Source organism: Hippocampus comes, unplaced genomic scaffold (genome assembly GCF_001891065.2).
Source record: "Hippocampus comes isolate QL1 unplaced genomic scaffold, H_comes_QL1_v1.1 scaffold22, whole genome shotgun sequence".
Lineage (NCBI taxonomy): Eukaryota > Metazoa > Chordata > Actinopteri > Syngnathiformes > Syngnathidae > Hippocampus > Hippocampus comes.
In genome coordinates this window covers 2,906,126-2,924,669 of record NW_017806175.1, presented here as the reverse complement: position 1 = coordinate 2,924,669, position 18,544 = coordinate 2,906,126, and the positions used below count along the sequence as shown (strand labels likewise).

General features: G+C 40.6%; 3 protein-coding genes and 1 long non-coding RNA gene across 4 annotated transcripts; 3 read left to right on the top strand and 1 right to left on the bottom strand.

The window, feature by feature from the left end:
- The first annotated feature begins 252 nt into the window (after positions 1–252).
- Positions 253–5,735, top strand: LOC109532169 (E3 ubiquitin-protein ligase MARCH2-like). Its single transcript, XM_019896847.1, has 5 exons — positions 253–572; positions 2,235–2,468; positions 3,382–3,577; positions 3,698–3,907; positions 4,723–5,735. The coding sequence occupies exons 2-5, from the start codon at positions 2,278–2,280 to the stop codon at positions 4,879–4,881; spliced, it is 756 nt and encodes a 251-aa protein (XP_019752406.1). The 5' UTR covers positions 253–572; positions 2,235–2,277; the 3' UTR covers positions 4,882–5,735.
- Positions 5,736–6,990: 1,255 nt separating this feature from the next.
- LOC109532170 (ras-related protein Rab-11B-like) lies at positions 6,991–10,014 on the bottom strand. The gene is made up of 5 exons (XM_019896848.1): positions 9,880–10,014; positions 8,378–8,573; positions 8,102–8,295; positions 7,935–8,015; positions 6,991–7,367 (listed from the first exon to the last, which is right to left on the bottom strand). Exons 1-5 carry the CDS (start codon positions 9,917–9,919, stop codon positions 7,222–7,224), a joined length of 657 nt encoding a protein of 218 aa, XP_019752407.1. The 5' UTR covers positions 9,920–10,014; the 3' UTR covers positions 6,991–7,221.
- A 919-nt stretch (positions 10,015–10,933) lies between these two features.
- Positions 10,934–18,128, top strand: LOC109532168 (signal-transducing adaptor protein 1-like). The gene is made up of 13 exons (XM_019896846.1): positions 10,934–11,142; positions 12,954–13,025; positions 13,365–13,484; positions 13,572–13,628; positions 14,056–14,198; positions 15,031–15,162; positions 15,329–15,398; positions 15,730–15,832; positions 15,919–16,008; positions 16,631–16,687; positions 16,773–16,805; positions 17,258–17,407; positions 17,753–18,128. Exons 1-13 carry the CDS (start codon positions 11,056–11,058, stop codon positions 17,803–17,805), a joined length of 1,167 nt encoding a protein of 388 aa, XP_019752405.1. The 5' UTR covers positions 10,934–11,055; the 3' UTR covers positions 17,806–18,128.
- On the top strand, positions 17,461–17,664 carry LOC109532172 (uncharacterized). The gene is made up of 2 exons (XR_002171328.1): positions 17,461–17,542; positions 17,577–17,664. It is a non-coding gene; the product is annotated as an uncharacterized LOC109532172 (long non-coding RNA).
- Positions 18,129–18,544: the final 416 nt, after the last annotated feature.

The following is an 18,544-nucleotide window of genomic DNA, read 5'->3' as shown; positions in this document are numbered from 1 at the left end:
CACAAAAACCACACGAACATTTTAAAATAATATTCCACCCTCCCCGCCCAAAAAATGGACGATGCCATTTTGTCTTTTTTTTTTCTCGAAAAAAAATCTGATTATTTTGTATTTATTAATAACATTGTAGGGATATTAATCATATGTATAAGGATGCTAAGGATTTTAGTCGTGTTTAAAAAAAAAAAGTCAAAATACGACATGGGCCGTTTAAAGATGGTGATTGGGGGGGGGGTCCGCGAGGGTCAAACAGCCAGTACGCGGGGGTCGACTGTCTCTTCACGTGGTGCGTGTTGACGTCATCCAAAGAGTCACGTGGTCTGGTTTAATAACATCGTGTTTTGCCTTCTGGACTGCAACTTTGGCAAGCCTCCGAGGGAGAGTTTTGATGCAAGTCCAGTCTGCGCGTTGTCCACCCCCAGCTGAGCAAAGTGGAAGTCGACCGGACCGCAATTTTGTCGAGCTAGCTCGCACTTCGTTCAGGTCGTTTTCCGGCCAAACACTGTGGATTAAAGAGTGTCAGAAACGAACAAAGATGCCGTCATAAATTGTCATCACGAAATTTATAAGTGGTAAGTTGTCTTGATTAGTTTGCTATGTTTTTTGTTTTGTTTTTGTTTTTTGTTTGTTTGGGTTTTGTTTTTTTTTTTGTTTTGTTTTTGTTTTTTGTTTGTTTGGGGTTTTTTACACTTGACAACGGTCTAATTTCTGGATGAGCACCTTGTATGTATGTCTATTGAAAGCCAAATATTTACACTTGACAACGGTCTAATTTCTGGATGAGCACTTTGTATGTATGTCTATTGAAAGCCAAATATTTGTGTGTGTGATGTTGGCAATGGCAAAGGTGACCTCTGCTGCACGTGAAAGTCGTAAATAGTCGATACCAAATTTACGGCAGATAGCCAACGACTTTATGAAAATGTCAGGAAAAAGACGTTTTTTAACTTTTGAATTGAGGAGTGAAATCTGGTTTCGAGTGAAAGAATGCAAATAGCGTTTTTTTTTAACGTCGGTTTTTACATTTTTTTTCTTAATCCCCTTTTAACTTTTGAATTGAGGAGTGAAATCTGGTTTCGAATGAAACAGTGCAAATAGCGTTTTTTTTGAACGTCGGTTTTACATCTTTTTTTTCTTCATCCCCACTGTGTGAATGAATACCAATAATAGGAATTTACTCTGGCCAACGACTTTAATTCTACAAATGTATAATTTTGATGATTTTGTTAAACGATAAACGTGGTGTTTTTTTTTACTCCTATCATGACGTTAATAGTAATTTTGCAATGGCTAGGTTACATTACAACTCACTGTAACATGACTTCTTTCTCGCAACATTCTTTGCAATATTTTCTGACTTTTCTTGTACTGAGATATTTTTTTCTCCACACCGCTGTGAGATGAATGAGACACATTTTTTTCCACCTGTAATGTTATCCTTAACGTGACAATTGACTTGATGTTTTTTTTTTTAGGAAACGGCTGAAATAAAAAGAGGTTGCACATCTGTGCATACTCTCAAAACTGGCATGTGGCTCTGTCCGGAATTCAGCATTTAAATTCAAGCTCAGCAATTTCTCGTTGGTTTTAGCGCCTTTCTTGCAGAACGTGTGAATTTTTGAAATGAGATTTATTTATTTAATCACTAATACCTGGCATTTGATGAGGGCTGTGTAGACTTTTTTATATCCACCTAATTTATAACATCAACATATTGAGTGATTCAACAGTGGTGTTTTTTTTTTTGTTTGTTGTTTTGTTTTTTTTTTGTCACCATCTGCCATGCTTTTAAAAAAACATCACAGTTAAATCCACAGGATTAGATGGTGTTTTTCTTTTTTTTTTTTTTTTTTTTTAAACGGGACACATTTGTCTGCTGTCGTCATCTTATCTTTTATGTGGGGGTTATCACGGTGCAGCCAGCTGTTTATCAGTAGCCCGCACTGCACTCACGCCGCAGCTGACGTAAGGCCGAGTTCTTGTCAATTGTCCCAGCACCGAGCACACCTCGTGGCACTTCCGTTGGACCCGAGCGAATTGCACATCAGCCACACGCTGACAGAGACTCACACGTAATGTCATTGTGGTTCCCCAGTGTGCTATCGCTTGGCATCTGGCAATATTGATTAAGCGCGGGGGGTGGGGGGGGTGTTACATTTTTCAAACTCATTCATCTCTACTTTTAAGGCAGCCTTGCTGTAGTTTACTTGAACAAATTTGTCTTTTATTTGCAGAAACTGTAACACCGTGTTCCAAACTTGACGCCACCCTTTAAACATGACGACGGGCGGTTGTCACCAGCCCGACACCCTTTGTCACTGTGCAAATGACACCCACGTTCAAACGAGCGTGGAGGAAGAAGGAGGCAGCAATGGCGGAGAAGGCAGCGAGTGGCCGGCACACTGCGCCGGCCAGGTCACAACAGTTGACGGACACTCGCCGTCATCCGTCATCAAAACCCTGCCAAGGTTTGTTTGAGTACCAAAACACCCTTGGACACGTTCAGGTTTATTAACTGTAGGCAGTGTTTTGGTTACATTTGAACATTCTTACAGTCCTATCCTATCGGTGTGAAAATGAATCAAGATACATCTTTATTTATATAGCGCTTTCACAACAGCTGTAACAAAGCGCTTTACAGAACAGTCAACATAAAATAACAAAATAATATCACACAACACAACATAAGACACGGACAGTCATGCAATCGTAACCACTATTCCTGGATGCACTTTGTTAAGCAGTTCTAGATGAAAGAGGAGAGGATCTAAGTGTCTATTCACCAGTTGATCAGAGACATCTTGCTGAAAATGTGCACATGTCTGCTACAAGCTAAGTTTCAAAGTAAACATGAAGCTGTAGTGTCTTTTGATGGAAAAAAAAGAGATTGGTTCGCTTTACTTCTCCCGTCCCATTGTAAATCCGCTTCAATTCCGAGCGGCGACTCTCGGTTCCAAATGCGCATCCGCGCCGACGCTCCTCTATTCTCGTCCTCGGCTCCACCAGCCATCCATCCAACCGGACCAACGCAGACTGTCCAACAGCGCCGACATCTCCGCTGAACAAAACGGGACTGTGAAAAACGCTGCCCATTCGAGGCGCGAAAAAACTCAAGCGCCCCGGGGCTGTTGCGCATATAATTGAATTAAGGATGAATAAATGAAAACTACTCACAACTACTATACAAGACTACAAAACAAAAATGAAGGACAAAAATGCGGCCTTTGAGGACAGCACTCATTTCAAATCCGTGTCACGCTTTTCCTCTGCCGTCGGTCGCATCGTAGCATCAAGCCAAAATAAAAAAAGGAAAAGGGGACTAGTTCACCCTCGCAGTGTCCTTTTGATTGATCGCCGTGCTGCCCGCGCGCTTGTGTGCAGCGATGGTCCCATTTGTCGCATCTGCCACGAGGGAGGCTGCGCCGAAGTCCTGCTGTCCCCGTGCGACTGCACCGGCACGCTGGCCACGGTGCACAAGAGCTGCCTGGAGCTCTGGCTGGCCTCCTCCAACACCAACTGCTGCGAGCTGTGCAACGCCCGCTTCAGCATCCAACGCAGACTGCGGCCTTTCACGGAGGTAAACATTCGGGGCCCGAAAAAAAAAAATAGTCGTCTTATTTATGCTTAGTATGCCGGATAATTACGATCGAGGAGACTTCACGTGAAGGCGGTAAATCTGAATGACACCCACACACAGTGGCTGCAAGATCCGGGCTCATATGAGGAGAGGAGGTTGGTGTTCTGCGACATCGTCTGCTTCCTGTTCGTCACGCCACTGGCCACCATTTCGGGCTGGTTGTGCCTGAAGGGCGTCAAGGACGATCTTCAGCTTGGCAGCCTGCTGCAGAATACGGGGCTCATCTCGCTCACGCTCGTCCTCTTTACCATCTACAGCCTCTGGACCATGGTAACCACCATCCTCATCCTCACTACGCTCACTTTCAGACTGCTCGCTAAAGATCAATTTTTAATACCGATTTTTTTTTTTTGGGTGGAAATAACCTTTGCATGTTTGCAGTGATGCATTTTCCTTTTTTTGGATTTGTTTTTTTGCCCTTTGAATAAAAAACATACCTATTTGCTGATTTTTTTTTGGGGGGGGCGGACATAATCCTTTCATATTTGTAGTGAGGCATTTGCCTCTTCGTGGATTTTTTTTTTGCCCATTTAATAAAAAACACCTATTAGATTTTTTCTGGGGGGGCAGACATAAACCTTGCATATTTGCAGTGAGGCATTTGCCTTTTCATGGATTTTTTTTGCCCATTCAATAAAAAACATTTGATTTTTTTTTTTGGGGGGGGGTCGGACATAACCCTTGCATATTTGCAGTGAGGCATTTTCCTTTTTGTGGCTTTTTTTGCCCATTTAATAAAAAACACCTATTAGATTTTTTTTGGGGGGGGCGGACATAACCCTTGCACATATGCGGTGAGGCATTTGCCTTTTTGTGGAATTTTTTTGCCTATTCAATAAAAAAACACACCTATTTGATTATTTGGGGTGGGGGGCAGACAAAACCCTTACAGATTTGCAGTGAGGCATTTGCCTTTTCGTGGATTTTTTTTTTCCCCATTCAATTAAAAAAACAAAAAAACACCCATTTGCTAATTTATTTATTTCTTTTTGGGTGCTCAGGCTAATGCAGTAACACGATTCAAAAACAGGACAGTATTTTGAATTGCCACAATGACAATGCCGTGCGCGTGTATGTGTGCGCAGGTGTGCCTCCGCTTCCACTGTAAGCTGTACTCGGAGTGGAGAAGAAAGGACCAGAAAGTGCACCTGATCATCCCCAAAGCCAAGGAGGTCGTTTGTTCCCAGCATGCCTTGCTTTCCACCACCTCCATCCACATGCCCTCTGACGATAGTCTCGTATGAGAGCCAAAGAGGAGGGGGGGATGCTTTCTTTTTACCCTTGTTTTTTTTTTTTTTTTAGTTCACTTGCGAGGTTGGTTGACTTTGACATGAGCAGAGGCCACGCAAAAGTCGAACACTGTGGACAGTCAATGCAGGGTGAGAGATACATTGAACCCATTCGAGGCTGCTTGAAGGTTGGGACGCCTTCAAATGTGAAAATAACCTTGATATTTTTCATACTTACAATGGCAAAACGTATTTGCCATTTCCAGCGTTCCAGTGTAGATTCTGTCAAGATTTCAACCAAATTTGAACCTCCTCAACTAGACAGATGATGCAAAGTTGCACTGAAGTTGAGTTTTTGTTTTTTTGTGCGGTGGCAAAATTTGATGACCTGACCGTCATAAAAAGACACTTAGAGGTGATGCGCCGATATTTTGCATGTGTTCAATCAAATCTTTTTTTTTTTTTTAAGGTGTGTCTGTTGTGAGAACTATAAAGTCAACCATTTTGCTTTAAGGCAGCCATTTGAGGAGCATTTTTGGCTTTTTTCAAGGGGTCCTTTTTTTTTTTTTTTTGTTTCCCCAATCACAATTCTGCACAGATGCTCTTGCCGCAGGACTTCATTCGGGACACGGTTGAGTTGCGTTTTAGTCATCAAATTGTATTTAATTAGCCGACGGCCTTAAACACTTCATCGTTAGCAACAATAGTCTAGAGCTCTGTATCATTTCACGTGCTTGCTCTTCATTTATAGTACAGTGTGTTTGATTGTATTTATTTGAATTAACAATTGTTGAGTGAGCTTATGTTCTGGCTGCGTGGTTGTATTTATATTGTTGAATTGTTATTAAAACACTCCAAAATAATGTTCACGCTGTCTATAAAAGCTGGTATGTTTCCATTTTTTTTCTTCCCTCCCGCAAGTCACTGTTGTGTACAAACGGCATTGGGAAGGTGGGACAAAAGCAACGCTGACATTTTTCACGCCTTCGCCTTTTGGCGAGAAGCCCGGCTTTGGTATGGCACTCGAGCAAAATGCTCTTTTAATCGTTTTGTTTGTGTTTTTAACATCACCTTCGAAAGGGGTTGGGTGGGATTGTTAAGCGGGGTGGGTTGATCACTCTTAGAGGCTTAAGAGGGATTTGTTTATGCATCTGTTTAGTGTTTGTCACAACCGGAGTGATGAGATTCCACCCATCCTTTGTATCAGGAGTCAGGGAACCGTTTTTCAGATACGAAAACATTTACATGCAATCAGCATTTGGTGGGGCAAATGTTTTTGACAGTTCCGCGAGTATAATTTCTTTTGAAAATTGTACAGTATTTTAGGGAGACACTTGGGTGTGGGCTACACAAATATTTTTCATTCTTGGTGGCAGGGAGGCAACTTTGTTGTTGCTCTTATTATTTTTTTTTTGTGGGGGGGGAATAGTTTTAAATATATATATTTTATTAAATATATATTTTAAAATCTCATGTACCCCCAAACATGCCTTCACACACCCCCATTCGAGAACCAAACCACTGCTTTAGACAACCGCAAAATTAATTCTGAGTGATTAGGTTGCTTTTTAAGTGTTTAATTTTTTTTAATTGTTAAACTACTGTTTGGTTCAGTATTTTTTTGTCGTCATTTTGGTTCCGCTTATTTAATTTCCTTGAAAAACGTTTCTAAAAATTATTTCTCTCTAATTTGTTTTAATTTTGTAATTTATTTTTCAAAGGTTGTTTCCTTTTTTTTTTTTTTTTTTTTAATAATCTACATTTTTTTATGAACTACTATTTTTAAAAATCCATTTTTTTCTTCCAACCACCAGAACATCAGGCACATTTGCCATCATCCATTTTAAGTTCACTCAATTTTTTTTAGATTTTTAATATTTCGTTTTGGGGTTTGTGGTCTTTTTTAAATTTATAATTGTCTAGTTTTTTTTTTTTCATTTTAAAAATAATTTATTTAGATTAAATAACATCTTTTGTCTAGTTACTAAATGTTAGTACTGTATTTCACAGTTGGCCCCCAATAAAGTTTGACATCGAGGTGATTCATTTGCATTTCAGTGATTTTATTGTAAATCAGTCTTGAAAACTTAAACAACAAAAAGTGACAACTCTAAGCAATAAGTGTTCAAATAAATACATAACGAGAATGTTTATAAATATATTTGGCATGACGCAAAAGGACACAGGGAGGGAGCCACTAATACTGCTTGACTGCCATTCGAATGCGCTGCGCTGAAATGCACGGTTCAGTCGACATTCGTGTTTCTTCAATGACAGGAGGGAAAAAAAAAGTGCTCGTTCCAGGCGACCTCATAGTGGAGGATGAGGATGAAGGTCTATGATAATTGATGAAGGTCACAGGTTCTGACAGCACTGCACTCTGGGCCCCTTATGGCCATCGCTGGTTGGCGGCACGCTTATGTCCACCACATTGTTGCCTGGCGACTCGTCGTGCGCGCAGCGCTCGGCCATCTGCTTCTGGGAGACAATGCGGTAGATTTCTGCGGTCCGACAAAAACAAAGAAGAAGAAAAAAAATTGACTTGTGGCTCCATTTGAATGAATAATGATGCAACGAAAGGTGAAGCCAAACATTTACCAATTTCTTTTTAACCATTCGGCTGCAAATGTTCTGAATTGCAGAGAGTAGCGAGCGGGCACCTTTGAGGTAAGGAATCTATTTCCAAGCTATAGTATTTTTTTTTTTAACTTTTTTTAAAAATGTATCTTTTAGATTTTCCTAAATTAATGTCAGGGGGTGTTCACGAAAAGTGCCAACAATACGTTTCATTAGGTAAGGTGTTTATTGTCTTTAACTTTTTTTTTTTTTTCTGGTCAAGTGTATTTCCATTTTATTGTGTCTTTTCAAGACAGGTCTATTTTTCATAGTGATTTTGCATTTCAAAAGCATGTTAAATATCGGTGTTAAATTATTGCATAATCGTCAATTATCAGCGGATTTTCGCTAGGCATTCCCTATGCCCGTGATTAGCCAGTGAGGCTCAGGAAAATGGAAGATGAGAAAATGTTGAGCTAATATGAACAAACTAGAGCTTTGCGTGTGTCGACCTGTTAATATGTTCTTGAAGGCCTCTTCGACATTTGTGGAGTCCAGCGCTGATGTCTCAATAAACGACAGCGTATTCTTTTCTAAACAGGAAAAACATTCAAAGTCGTCAATTACTTTCCAACTACAGCAGCAATTTTTGGGGTGAGGCATGAGGATGTAACTTTACCGGCGAAGGCCCGCGCCTCGTCGGTGGGCACGGCCCTGAGGTGTCGCAGGTCGCTCTTGTTCCCCACCAGCATGATGACGATGTTGTTGTCGGCGTGGTCCCTCAGCTCCTTCAGCCAGCGCGCCACGTTCTCGTACGTCATGTGCTTGGCGATATCGTACACCAGCAGAGCGCCCACCGCGCCCCGGTAGTACCTAAGGCCGGTAAACACGGTCAGCTCCTTCGCTCGTATCCAAAATGCAACAAGCCAAGCCGGGGGGGAGGAAGGACACTCACGCCGAGGTGATGGCTCGGTAGCGTTCCTGTCCGGCCGTGTCCCAAATCTGAGCCTTGATGGTCTTGCTGTCCACCTGCAGGCTGCGGGTGGCGAACTCCACCCCGATGGTGCTTTTGCTTTCCAGGTTGAACTCATTTCTGGTGAAGCGCGACAGCAGGTTGCTCTTGCCCACCCCAGAGTCTCCGATCAGCACAACTGCGAAAGTAAAAATAAAAATTGGATATTGTGTTTGCTGTGGTCACTTCAGTCATGTCTAGTAGAAAAACAAAAATCTGCTTTGGCGCCATCTGGTGGCATCTTGATGTCAAGGAACCATGGTGGAACGAGACAGAGGAAGTTCATTTAATGAGGCCATTGCTTTGTCAAGCACACACATAGTGCAGAAAAGAAAACTACTGTTACTGCATATATATACTGTATATAAATGCTACCTCGTGTCAGAAAGCTTGGTCTCAGGTTGATGACCCAAAACACCCAAGAATGGCTAAGTGCAAAGCATTGGACTATACGCTGAAGTGGCCATCTAAAAATATTGTTGCATGTCTGTGGAAGGAGCTGAAACATGCTGTCCATCGCAGTTTTCTCATGACAAGTCTGCCAAAAATGCTCGTTTGATTGAATGCCTCAAAAGATTGTGCTGCAAAGTCTGAAGGGAAGATCTCTTTTATTAGTGTTTCACTTTATTTTTATGTCAATCAGCATCAATCTAAAATCAAACTGTCAAAAATAATCGATTTTATTTGTGCATTTTAAAGTAAATGTTGGTGAAGGACAATTCAAAAGCAATGTCTGATTTATATTGGGTAATTTTCTTTTGTCAGTTTCAGATTATTTCAGCGGGGAAAATGCAATTTGATTATTTAAAAAAAAATCGTTCAGACACATAATAGACAAATAAATCATTAGTGTGGAAAATTACCACCTATTCGCAATCTCAAACTGTTTTGCACTCGAAATGATCTAACTGGCAGAAAAAGTCAAGAGAAAATCTCCCTTCAGCTTTCTTCTACCTCAGGCAACACTGTGGTTATCAGGAGTAAGTACGTCCACTTACTACAAAAACAAACTCGTCAAACTTGTTGCTGTTGAGAGTCTACTGATTTTGGCCTGTTTTTGCCTTCCGAATTCCACATTGGTTCAGTTATTGAATAGACAAATAAAGTTTTGGGGAATTGAATCAGTGTTAGCATTTAGCTTGCTGGGCTGTATCACAACATCCAGTGTAAAATGCTAAAATATGAACGACACACTGTAGTTCAATGCAAACACAATGACTTACGAAGTTAGTCGTCGGGTATATCATGTTAGAACGAGATGACATGTTTGACCATAGCGTTAAAGAGGTCGTGAAAAAAACGGAGCGGCTAGTTGCCATTAGCTTGCGCCACCAACAGCTGCCTGATGCTAGTTAGCACGCATGCTAATCGCCTGATGTCGCTAATCGAGCCACGTAAAAAGAAGCAGTTCTTTTGTTACTGTTTGTGTGTTTGTTTTTTTTTACCTTTGAATAAGAAATCATATTCGTCATCCCTGTTCGCCATACTGTCATTGATGGTCTGTCCGTCTGTCAGTCCGTTTTTCAATCAGTTGCGCAAGGACGTAGCAGAGTGACGTCACAGTTTCGTCACCGGCCGGAAACATGAGGTGATACATTGTCACATGACATTCCGACGACAGCGGAAAAGCTCTCCGTCATCAACGTATTCTCCGTTTGCAATCTGGAAACATCAACGTATGATGAAAAGGACCATTGAGAAATTGTTGAAGTGTTTAAAAAAAAAATTAATCCCCAACAAAAAAACATGACTTTTATTGTTAAAATGCTGAACTAAAATAATAATTTTTAAAAATTGACAAAATAAATGCACATTGAAAATAAAAACTAAATAGTGAATTAAAAATTAAGAAGGAGATTTGGAAGAAAATATCAATGTTCATCACCCAGAACTGGTTGCCAGCTAATCGCAAGGCACACATACACAAACGACCATTTGCGCTCACACTCACACCTAGGGACAACCTATTAACCTGCCATGCATTCAGATTCAGATTCAGATTCAGATTCAGAAAACTTTATTTATCCCCGTGGGACAAGTTTGCATGTTTTTGGAATGAGAGAGCAAACCAGAATACCCAGAGAAAACCCACACGTGCACGGGGAGAACATGCAAACTCTACACAGGAAGGCCAGACCGGGAATCGAAAAATGTTGAAATGTGCTACAGCAACCTGTTATTAAATATTATGATACAATGATCATAAAACACTTTGTACAAACTCACTAAAATGTGCAACAATTTGTCGAAGCAATTCTTACTGTATAACCATACATACTGTGCACAACCATTCGTTTTCATTTAATTTATGTTTGTGTGAAAAGTATGGTTTCAGAAATTAGATAAGCATTACAATGTCTATTGTTGCTGGCTCACTGGAGTGAAAAAAGCGAGTAAATCCAGTTGCACTTGCTCTGCAACTTTGTGACATCAGGTGCTTTCCTCGTTTTGGAAAGAAAGTTGTGGGATGTGTCTACACACATACACACGTCCCGTGGACCAATCGCAAGTCAAAGAGCAAACTATATCTTTGCCTCACTCGAGCGCCAGGCTCTTAGTCAGAACGAGGACATGCTTTTGTGTTGATGTGTGAGTAAGGTGCAGAAGAGTCAACATTTACCATGAACAGGAGACAAGGGCGGCCCTTCAGCATGGTGCCACATTGCTATTATGAAGGCTATCTGGAGAAGAGGTCCTTTAAAGACAAGGTAAGGTGAATGGGATGAATGACCCAAGTGAGGATAAGCGGGTCAGAAAATGCATGGGTGGAATTAACATATAAATTGGAGATGCTTCATTTTGCTGTGATTTCAAGCCCATTGGTCCATTTGATGCAATCTTTGTATTCTTTTTTAAAAAAATGTAAGTTGTTGGTTTTTAACTCATCCATCCATTTCCAACACCGCTCATCCTTAAAGAGGGTCGCGGGGAGTTGCTGGAGCCTATCGCAGTTGACTTTGGGCGGGAGGCAGACTACACGCTGAACTGGTCACCAGCCAGTCACAGGGCACATAGAGAGACAAACGACCATTCACACCCACATTCACACCGTCAATGAGCGGTAACCGATCCCACGCTGCCCACACACACACACACACACACACACACACACACACACACACACAAGTCAGGCGAGTGTGCTACTACACCATCAGGGACTGTTTTTTTAAATCAATGCATGTGAAACTATTGTATTTTATGTTTTCCAATGTATGCATTTTTTTTCCAAAATGAAAATGGTTGATGATGACATATAAACAACGTTTCTTTGGATAACAACGGTTCATTTTGTCATGATTTCAAACCAATGGTCCAATTTGAGTAAATCACAGAATTGTAAAGGAAAAAAAAAAAAAGAAAACAACAACACCATTTCACATTATTGATTTGATAAATGATGTTGTCCGAATGTATGCATGCGTGCAAAAACTGTATTTGCTTTGAAAAGTCTCATTGAAGCATCATTTCTGAGTGGTCGTAATACTCCAAATATTGGTTAAATTGCTGTCTGATGGCATTCATAATGCCATTGTAAGAATCTTTATCAGGCTTGATGAATTTTTTTTTTAAGTCTAACTTTTTTAATGACAAAAACGGACTTAGCCCACTAAAGTCCCCATGTGGGTTGTTGGCACAAATGTGTTACAGTATATGTGTTCTTTGGCTTTTCATGTTTTTTCTTTGGTTTTTCTATTGGGTGAGTGTGTGAGACGAAACCACAGAAGAGTAGCAACAGAGGGGACGGTAGTGCAGGAAGAGGAAACTGGATTGCAATACGCATCAAAACAATAAGAGTAATGCAATTACAGGACAGCAAATGCAATTAAATGTCAATTATCTACCCACATTAATACTGACTAATGTGCAAATGGCCAGGGAAACGTGCCAGCAAAATGGGGCCTTTGTATGGACCGTTACATGTCAGAGACTTTAAAGTGGCGAATCTAAAGCAAAATCTCCAACAATTCAAAACTCGACAAAGTTCAGACCTGAATCCAATTAAGAATCAGTGGAAAGATCTGAAAACTCCTGTTCACAAACGCTCTCTCTCCATCAACTGTACCTGGGCCGGAGCTGTTTGTAGTCTCTCAATGTGCAAAACTGATAGAGACACATCCCAAAAGACTTGCAGATGTAATGGCAGAAAAATGTGGCCAAATGTGAAAAAGTTCAAGGGGGCTAATACTTTCGTAAGACTTTGTAAATAGTGTATACTGCACAGAAACACAACTCACACATCGTGCTGTAAAACTGGTCCAACAATTTTGTCTCGTAATGAGACATGACACTTATCCAAGATAAGATGGCACTTTAAATTTTGTAACCACATAATGACATGCGTGACACTATCAGTGGAAACATTTTGCGCAGTTCATGATAATGACACATAATTCACGACCCATCTTCCTCCGACACTCATCATTATTTTAGTGTACCAAGTTGGCTCGTTCGTTTATGGGAATTTTCGTTGTGTGATATCCATCATCGCTTATCTATCTCCTTCCGGCTGCCACTGTAGAAATCTCGCAAACTGTGGACTTGTCTGTGCGGCAACACGCTTTACTTCTTCAACGACAAGAGGGACACTGATGTAAGTAACATGGATTTAAACTTATTTCAAACTGTACATGACCAGCGAGTGTAACATTAAATCCTTCATCATCTTTCTGAGTGTTTTCTGTAATCAAGGTACAATCTTGCTAAATGTTAGCATTGCAGGTCATCACAATAATTGATAACTAGCTAGATAAAGGGTTAATCTTTTGCAAATATCTGCTTTTACTTTGAAAAAACAGCGATCAACATTTTTGCCTATTTTCTGACCAAAATCAGAAACTGTCAAGATGTAAAATCCTCCTCAATTTGCCTGTAGCGTGTTGAAATTGCACTGTTAGCATGTTAGCCTGAATGTTGAACTGTGTTTTGACAGTACATTGAAAAAATGGATCTCACCGGGCCCATCACGATAACAGACGACAATACTGTGGATTACAATTTGGACGCAGCCAAACTGAACCTCCAGACCAAAGACAGCGACATCAAATTCTCTGTGAGGAAAATACTGCACTAGAATACGTAAATGCAATCGATCCATACGCATGAACGTCCATTTCACAATAAATCGTTTTTTTTCCAGGCTCCGAATGCAGAAGCTCGAGAGCTGTGGAAGGGCTTCATTCAATCTGTGTCTGAGGTTTGCTTCATTTCTCACTCGTATTATTGATATTCTAGATCAAAGGTGTCAAACTCAAGGCCCCTGGGGCCAGATCTGGCCCGCCACATCATTTAATGTGGCCCGCGAAACCAAATCAAACATGTCAACTGACATGATGCTTGCTAAAAATCTGGACCAAAATTCATATTCTCATTCGTAATAAATAACAGCGATATTGTAAGCATTTTCTTGTTGCCCAAACCCCTCATTACAGTAACTTAAATTGTTGAATAAACCGTTATTCTTGACTTGTTTATATGATTTCAGTCATAACGGGCCTCCAAGGGAAACGATAACTAAAACGTGGCCCGTGACAAAAATGGGTTTGACACTCCTGTTCTAGATGATGGATTACAGTATTGTTTGAAGTGTGACATGAAGTTGAGGTGTCATGTATATGTTGCAGCTGTCGGTGCCGTCGATGCTGAACCTGTTGCCAGGCCAGATGCTTATGCTCGAAGAAGTGGTGAAAAAGGAGAAAGAGAGACTCCGAAATGTCCAACAATCTTCTCCCAGTATTGATGTGGAGCCCGCAAAGGAAATGCCAGAGTGAGTCTTCATATTGACCACATGAAAACGAAAGGGCGTATGATAGATATATGATTTTCTTTAGGTCGTAGGTGTTATACTGTATAGGGCGTGTGTCTACTTACGTATTGCAATTGAAACTTCCAGCCAAAATGTTTTGTATGTAACAACTGGAGTGCTTTAACAGGAACTGCTGCCTAAACTTGTTTTTGTATGCGCCGTAATGTTTTGCTACATCCCGGTTAAGTTAAAAAGTGACGTGAAAACCAGGGTTACAATAGTTTGGGATTTGTCATTATAAAATATATATATATTTTTTTATTTCGGTTGGAATTTTGTTGTTCTTAAGGGGTTTTTTTTTCAGTTTTTCGAGCAGGTTAGTTTGTTTTAATTTGTTTGTCTGTTTTCAAAATTGCTTCATTTTAGCTGAGCGTTTATTAATTTTAGTATTAGTTTGAGGTTTAATGGTGGAGTCTTTGAGCGCAAGTTTCAAAAGAAAACAGACCACTAGGTCTTGTGTAATAAATCGAAGTAAACTAAATTCTCAAACAACCGTTTGACCTTTCTTCTTTTATACGGCCATACACACCAAAATAAATGCATCTAAAAACCTGACGTGTGATAACAGACACAGATGAAAACAAAGGACATTTTATCTCTAAATATAGATTTTTTTTTTGGCAAACGTTTGGTTAACATTTGATCCATTCTCATTAGCCACTTTGAAATAGTATTTCACAACCGAATATTACATGATCTCACGTCATAAATTGCTGTTTCGCTCGTCAGCCTGCCAACTGCTAGCATGTTAGCCTTTGACAACATCATAACCTTGTTGTGGTCCGTCACATAGCTGTTTCCACCCGGTGTCCCGCACGGAGGCAGAGCTTCTGCTGGAGCGTCAGTCCAGCCGGGGAAACCTGCTGTTGAGGCCCAACAGGAATTGCACCGGCTTCGCAATCAGCACCAGGGAAGAGATGAATGGGTACGCATGCACGTATACACGAACCGCACTCGCTACATATGTACCAAAGGGAATCATTGCACTACAATGACATCTGCACGGATCTCTATTTTATTCTTATTATTGTGATTGTTAATATTTATTATTTATTTGTTAAACTCTTGTCTGTGTGTTGTCTTACCATCAGGCCCATCTTCAAACATTACCTCGTGAGCCGCAAGCAAGACAACGGCTTCACCATCGAAGTGGACACTCCTGTGAGTAGATCGGCGTCGTTGCTGAAACCTGGCGTCAGATCAGAAGCACTTAATTACGGGAGAGAAATGAATGGCATGTTTTGTTTTTTTGTTTTGTTTTTTTATCCATTGTCTGCGATGGGTGTTGCACCACATGCCAAAGTATACACAATGAAAGGCGAAAGTAACTTCTACAATTAATAAGGGCAAGGCAAGGCAGCTTTATATATAGAACAACCCTTTCATGCACCCTGTAACCTGATAACATGATAAACTGTCCACTGTAGCAACCGCTGTCCTTGAAAGGGGTTTTAAATAAACGTTGTGTGTTTGTGTGTGTGTGTGTGTGCAGGTTGCGTGTGCCTCGTTGCACGACGTTGTCGTTTACTTCTCGGAAGCGACAGAAGGAGCTCTGATTCCTCTGGCTCGGGAGGAAACATATGAGCAAAATATCTGTAAGGACTTTTTTTAGTCTTTTCTTTGTTGTGTCGTTCTCATAAATATGACGTTTTATTTATTCTTTTTTTTTGTGTGTGTGTAGCTTACATTGGCTTGGATAATGAAAATGGAGAGAAGAGGGTGCGCGGAGCCTCCATGCACCTTACGCTGCCAACGCAACAGCCCAAACCAGGTACAAACACACATAGGTCCCATTAGAACAAGTAAAAACGGTTACAAAACGTTTCCCCAAAAAATTGTTATAGCTGGAGTTTTTTTTTTTAGTTTTTTTTTTTAACTAAAACAAAGTGTGAAAGTAGTCCATAACACATTAATTTGATTATTTCCACAAATGTCAAAGTAAAGCATTTCATTGTATATGCTGATTATATTTATAGAAACGATCAGAAGACATTTCATTTAAAGAAAAAAAAAAACAGAAGAAAAAAACTACTGTGGTTTTACATGTTCTTCGAATCGATTCATGTGTTGAGCAATAAAGCAGGTTCAAAAAAAGTGCGTTGCATTTTCATGTAAGAATAGCTCTGGAAAAAAAGAAAAAAAGCAAGAGCCTTAGAAATATTAAAAAAAAACACTGGACATTGATGGAGAAGATGATCACATTATAAATAGAAAAAATAATTAATATTGTTGGGCAAAAACAACAGAGAAACAAAATGCAAATATTTGGCTCGGTAAAACTTTCCACTCAATTGTGTGAAAAAAAAACACTGACGAGGCCAATTGTTGCGATTGTGTTTCCAGTCAAAGGCTTGTCATTGACTGACACCTTTGTTTGTTTTTTTTTTCCACAGCTTTGCCAAGAGTGCCGAGTGAAGACGGGGAGGAAAATGTCTACGTGAATAACAGTCGTGAGTATTTATCCTCGTGTGGTTCTCTTCAGCAGGCGTCTTCATTTTTGTACTCTTATTAACTCACCGTTGTCATGCTTCACAGATCACAAAGATTTCCCGGTGGAGCGCTTGCTAGGTGAGTCTCTTTTATTTTTTAATTGTAATTTTTTTAAACTATTTCCATTGGCTGGCCTTTGAAAATGGAGATACATTCCTGGCAACATCTCCCAAATTGTACGCTGCCGTCAGACAGAATCCTCGTACCTCCAAAATCATCTTTTTTTTTTTTTAACACAATTTGTAAATATAACATCCACACGTGTGGGCTGACCAATAATACTGATAAAAATATGCAACTTACCTGATTGTAACTTCGGAGGATTCGGCCTGACGCCGGCATTATCATGGTGTAGATTTGCACATGTGCCAGTAAAGTTTTGCAGCAAAACAAATCATGTCAAAAACGGTTCTGAATGATGGACGGATGGATGGAAATAATTGAAAAGGGATTAGATAGATTGATAGAGAGAGACAGAGAGAGAAAGAGAAAACAGATGTCTAAGTGCATGCGATTTGCTGTCTGCGCAGAGCCCGACAACAAAACGGCCGGGAAATCGCAGAAAACTCCGACGCCCGCCCCTCGCAAATTCCCGCCGTCTCCCTCGCCGGCCGCCGCCAGCAGGTCTACACACACCAGGGAGCCGAGGTGGAGGACCCACCCGGACCCCCACGTCCAGAGTACGTACGCACTCTCTTTTGATGGGAATCTAAACGCAAGGCGCGTCAGAGCTCACAGGGCCCAATTAATAATAAGTTTGTGTTTGAGTGGTATAGTGCAGCCGCATTTCCATCTTGGGTTCAAGGAAATTTTAGGTTCTTGGCACTCGCAGGCCAAGTGGCACTCAAGGTTCCTGGAACTCTTAAAAGTACTAACCCTGAGCAATGATTTCTTTTGGCACCAATAAATGACCCCAGAACCGGAATCTTGAACGCACCATAAGAATAATAGAGAAGATTTTGTATTTGAATGACTGCTCAGTATGAGAATGTGTGGATTGACTGTTAATGTCCTTGCCCCTGCAGCCATATCGGAACTCCGGCAGAGGTTCGAGAAGAAGGCCAAGTGTGCCGACTGAACCGTGCGCCAGTGCCGCAACCAATCAATGTGAACGTCTTTTGACGACATGTCTGTCGCCATGACGCCCTGCTGCACTTTCCTTCCTTCCCTTGGACACTCTGTTGCAAATGTGCTGAGGACATTTAGCATTTCGGTGGGCCACTGTCAACGTCCCTTGCATGTCTACAAGCTGCTGGCAGTCCGGTTTTGACATGAATTGTACATAATGTGACTGTGACAGTGGGCACAGAGGTAAATAGAGCCCAAATGTGATTTGACTATGGTTTTCTACTGAATGTATATTATTGGACTTGACGTCAATAAACATTAATAATATTATGACACTGTGTGTTAATTTTATTTCATTTTTGACATTTTTTTTGTGGTTGTTATATGGAAAATATGGATTTGTGACAGAAGATTAAAAAAAAAACATTTTAATCCACATCCGTACTAAAAGATTGTGATATTTACATTGACTACTTTGTCCAAATAGAGAAAAAAAATTTGAGGCAGGCCTAACCCTGATAAAATAAAAATAAAAACAAAAAGAAAGAAATAATTGCAATGTATAAAAAAAAAAAACGAGGCTTCAAAATCAAGTCATTGTCGGGCTTTTCCACACCGTGACAACGAGTTGCTCTCAGTCTTGCCAGCGAAAAACTATCCCCAAGTTGACTGTCAAGATTCCTTTTTTCGAGGTATAAAAATAGCTAGCTTGCTAATGACATGTTGCAACTCTGGCTGATACCCGCTGA

Excerpts from the sequence above, each read along its gene's own strand:
- LOC109532169 (XM_019896847.1), top strand. The coding sequence starts at position 2,278 with ATGACGACGGGCGGTTGTCACCAGCCCGACACCCTTTGTCACTGTGCA. Across the intron at positions 2,469-3,381 it reads GTCATCAAAACCCTGCCAAG|CGATGGTCCCATTTGTCGCA; the intron begins GTTTGTTTGAGT and ends GCTTGTGTGCAG. Across the intron at positions 3,578-3,697 it reads GACTGCGGCCTTTCACGGAG|TGGCTGCAAGATCCGGGCTC; the intron begins GTAAACATTCGG and ends ACCCACACACAG.
- LOC109532170 (XM_019896848.1), bottom strand. The coding sequence starts at position 9,919 with ATGGCGAACAGGGATGACGAATATGATTTCTTATTCAAAG. Across the intron at positions 8,016-8,101 it reads CGAGGCGCGGGCCTTCGCCG|AAAAGAATACGCTGTCGTTT; the intron begins GTAAAGTTACAT and ends TTTCCTGTTTAG. Across the intron at positions 7,368-7,934 it reads CTTCAAGAACATATTAACAG|AAATCTACCGCATTGTCTCC; the intron begins GTCGACACACGC and ends GTCGGACCGCAG.
- LOC109532168 (XM_019896846.1), top strand. The coding sequence starts at position 11,056 with ATGAACAGGAGACAAGGGCGGCCCTTCAGCATGGTGCCACATTGCTAT. Across the intron at positions 13,485-13,571 it reads ACAGCGACATCAAATTCTCT|GCTCCGAATGCAGAAGCTCG; the intron begins GTGAGGAAAATA and ends TTTTTTTTCCAG. Across the intron at positions 16,688-16,772 it reads TGTCTACGTGAATAACAGTC|ATCACAAAGATTTCCCGGTG; the intron begins GTGAGTATTTAT and ends CATGCTTCACAG.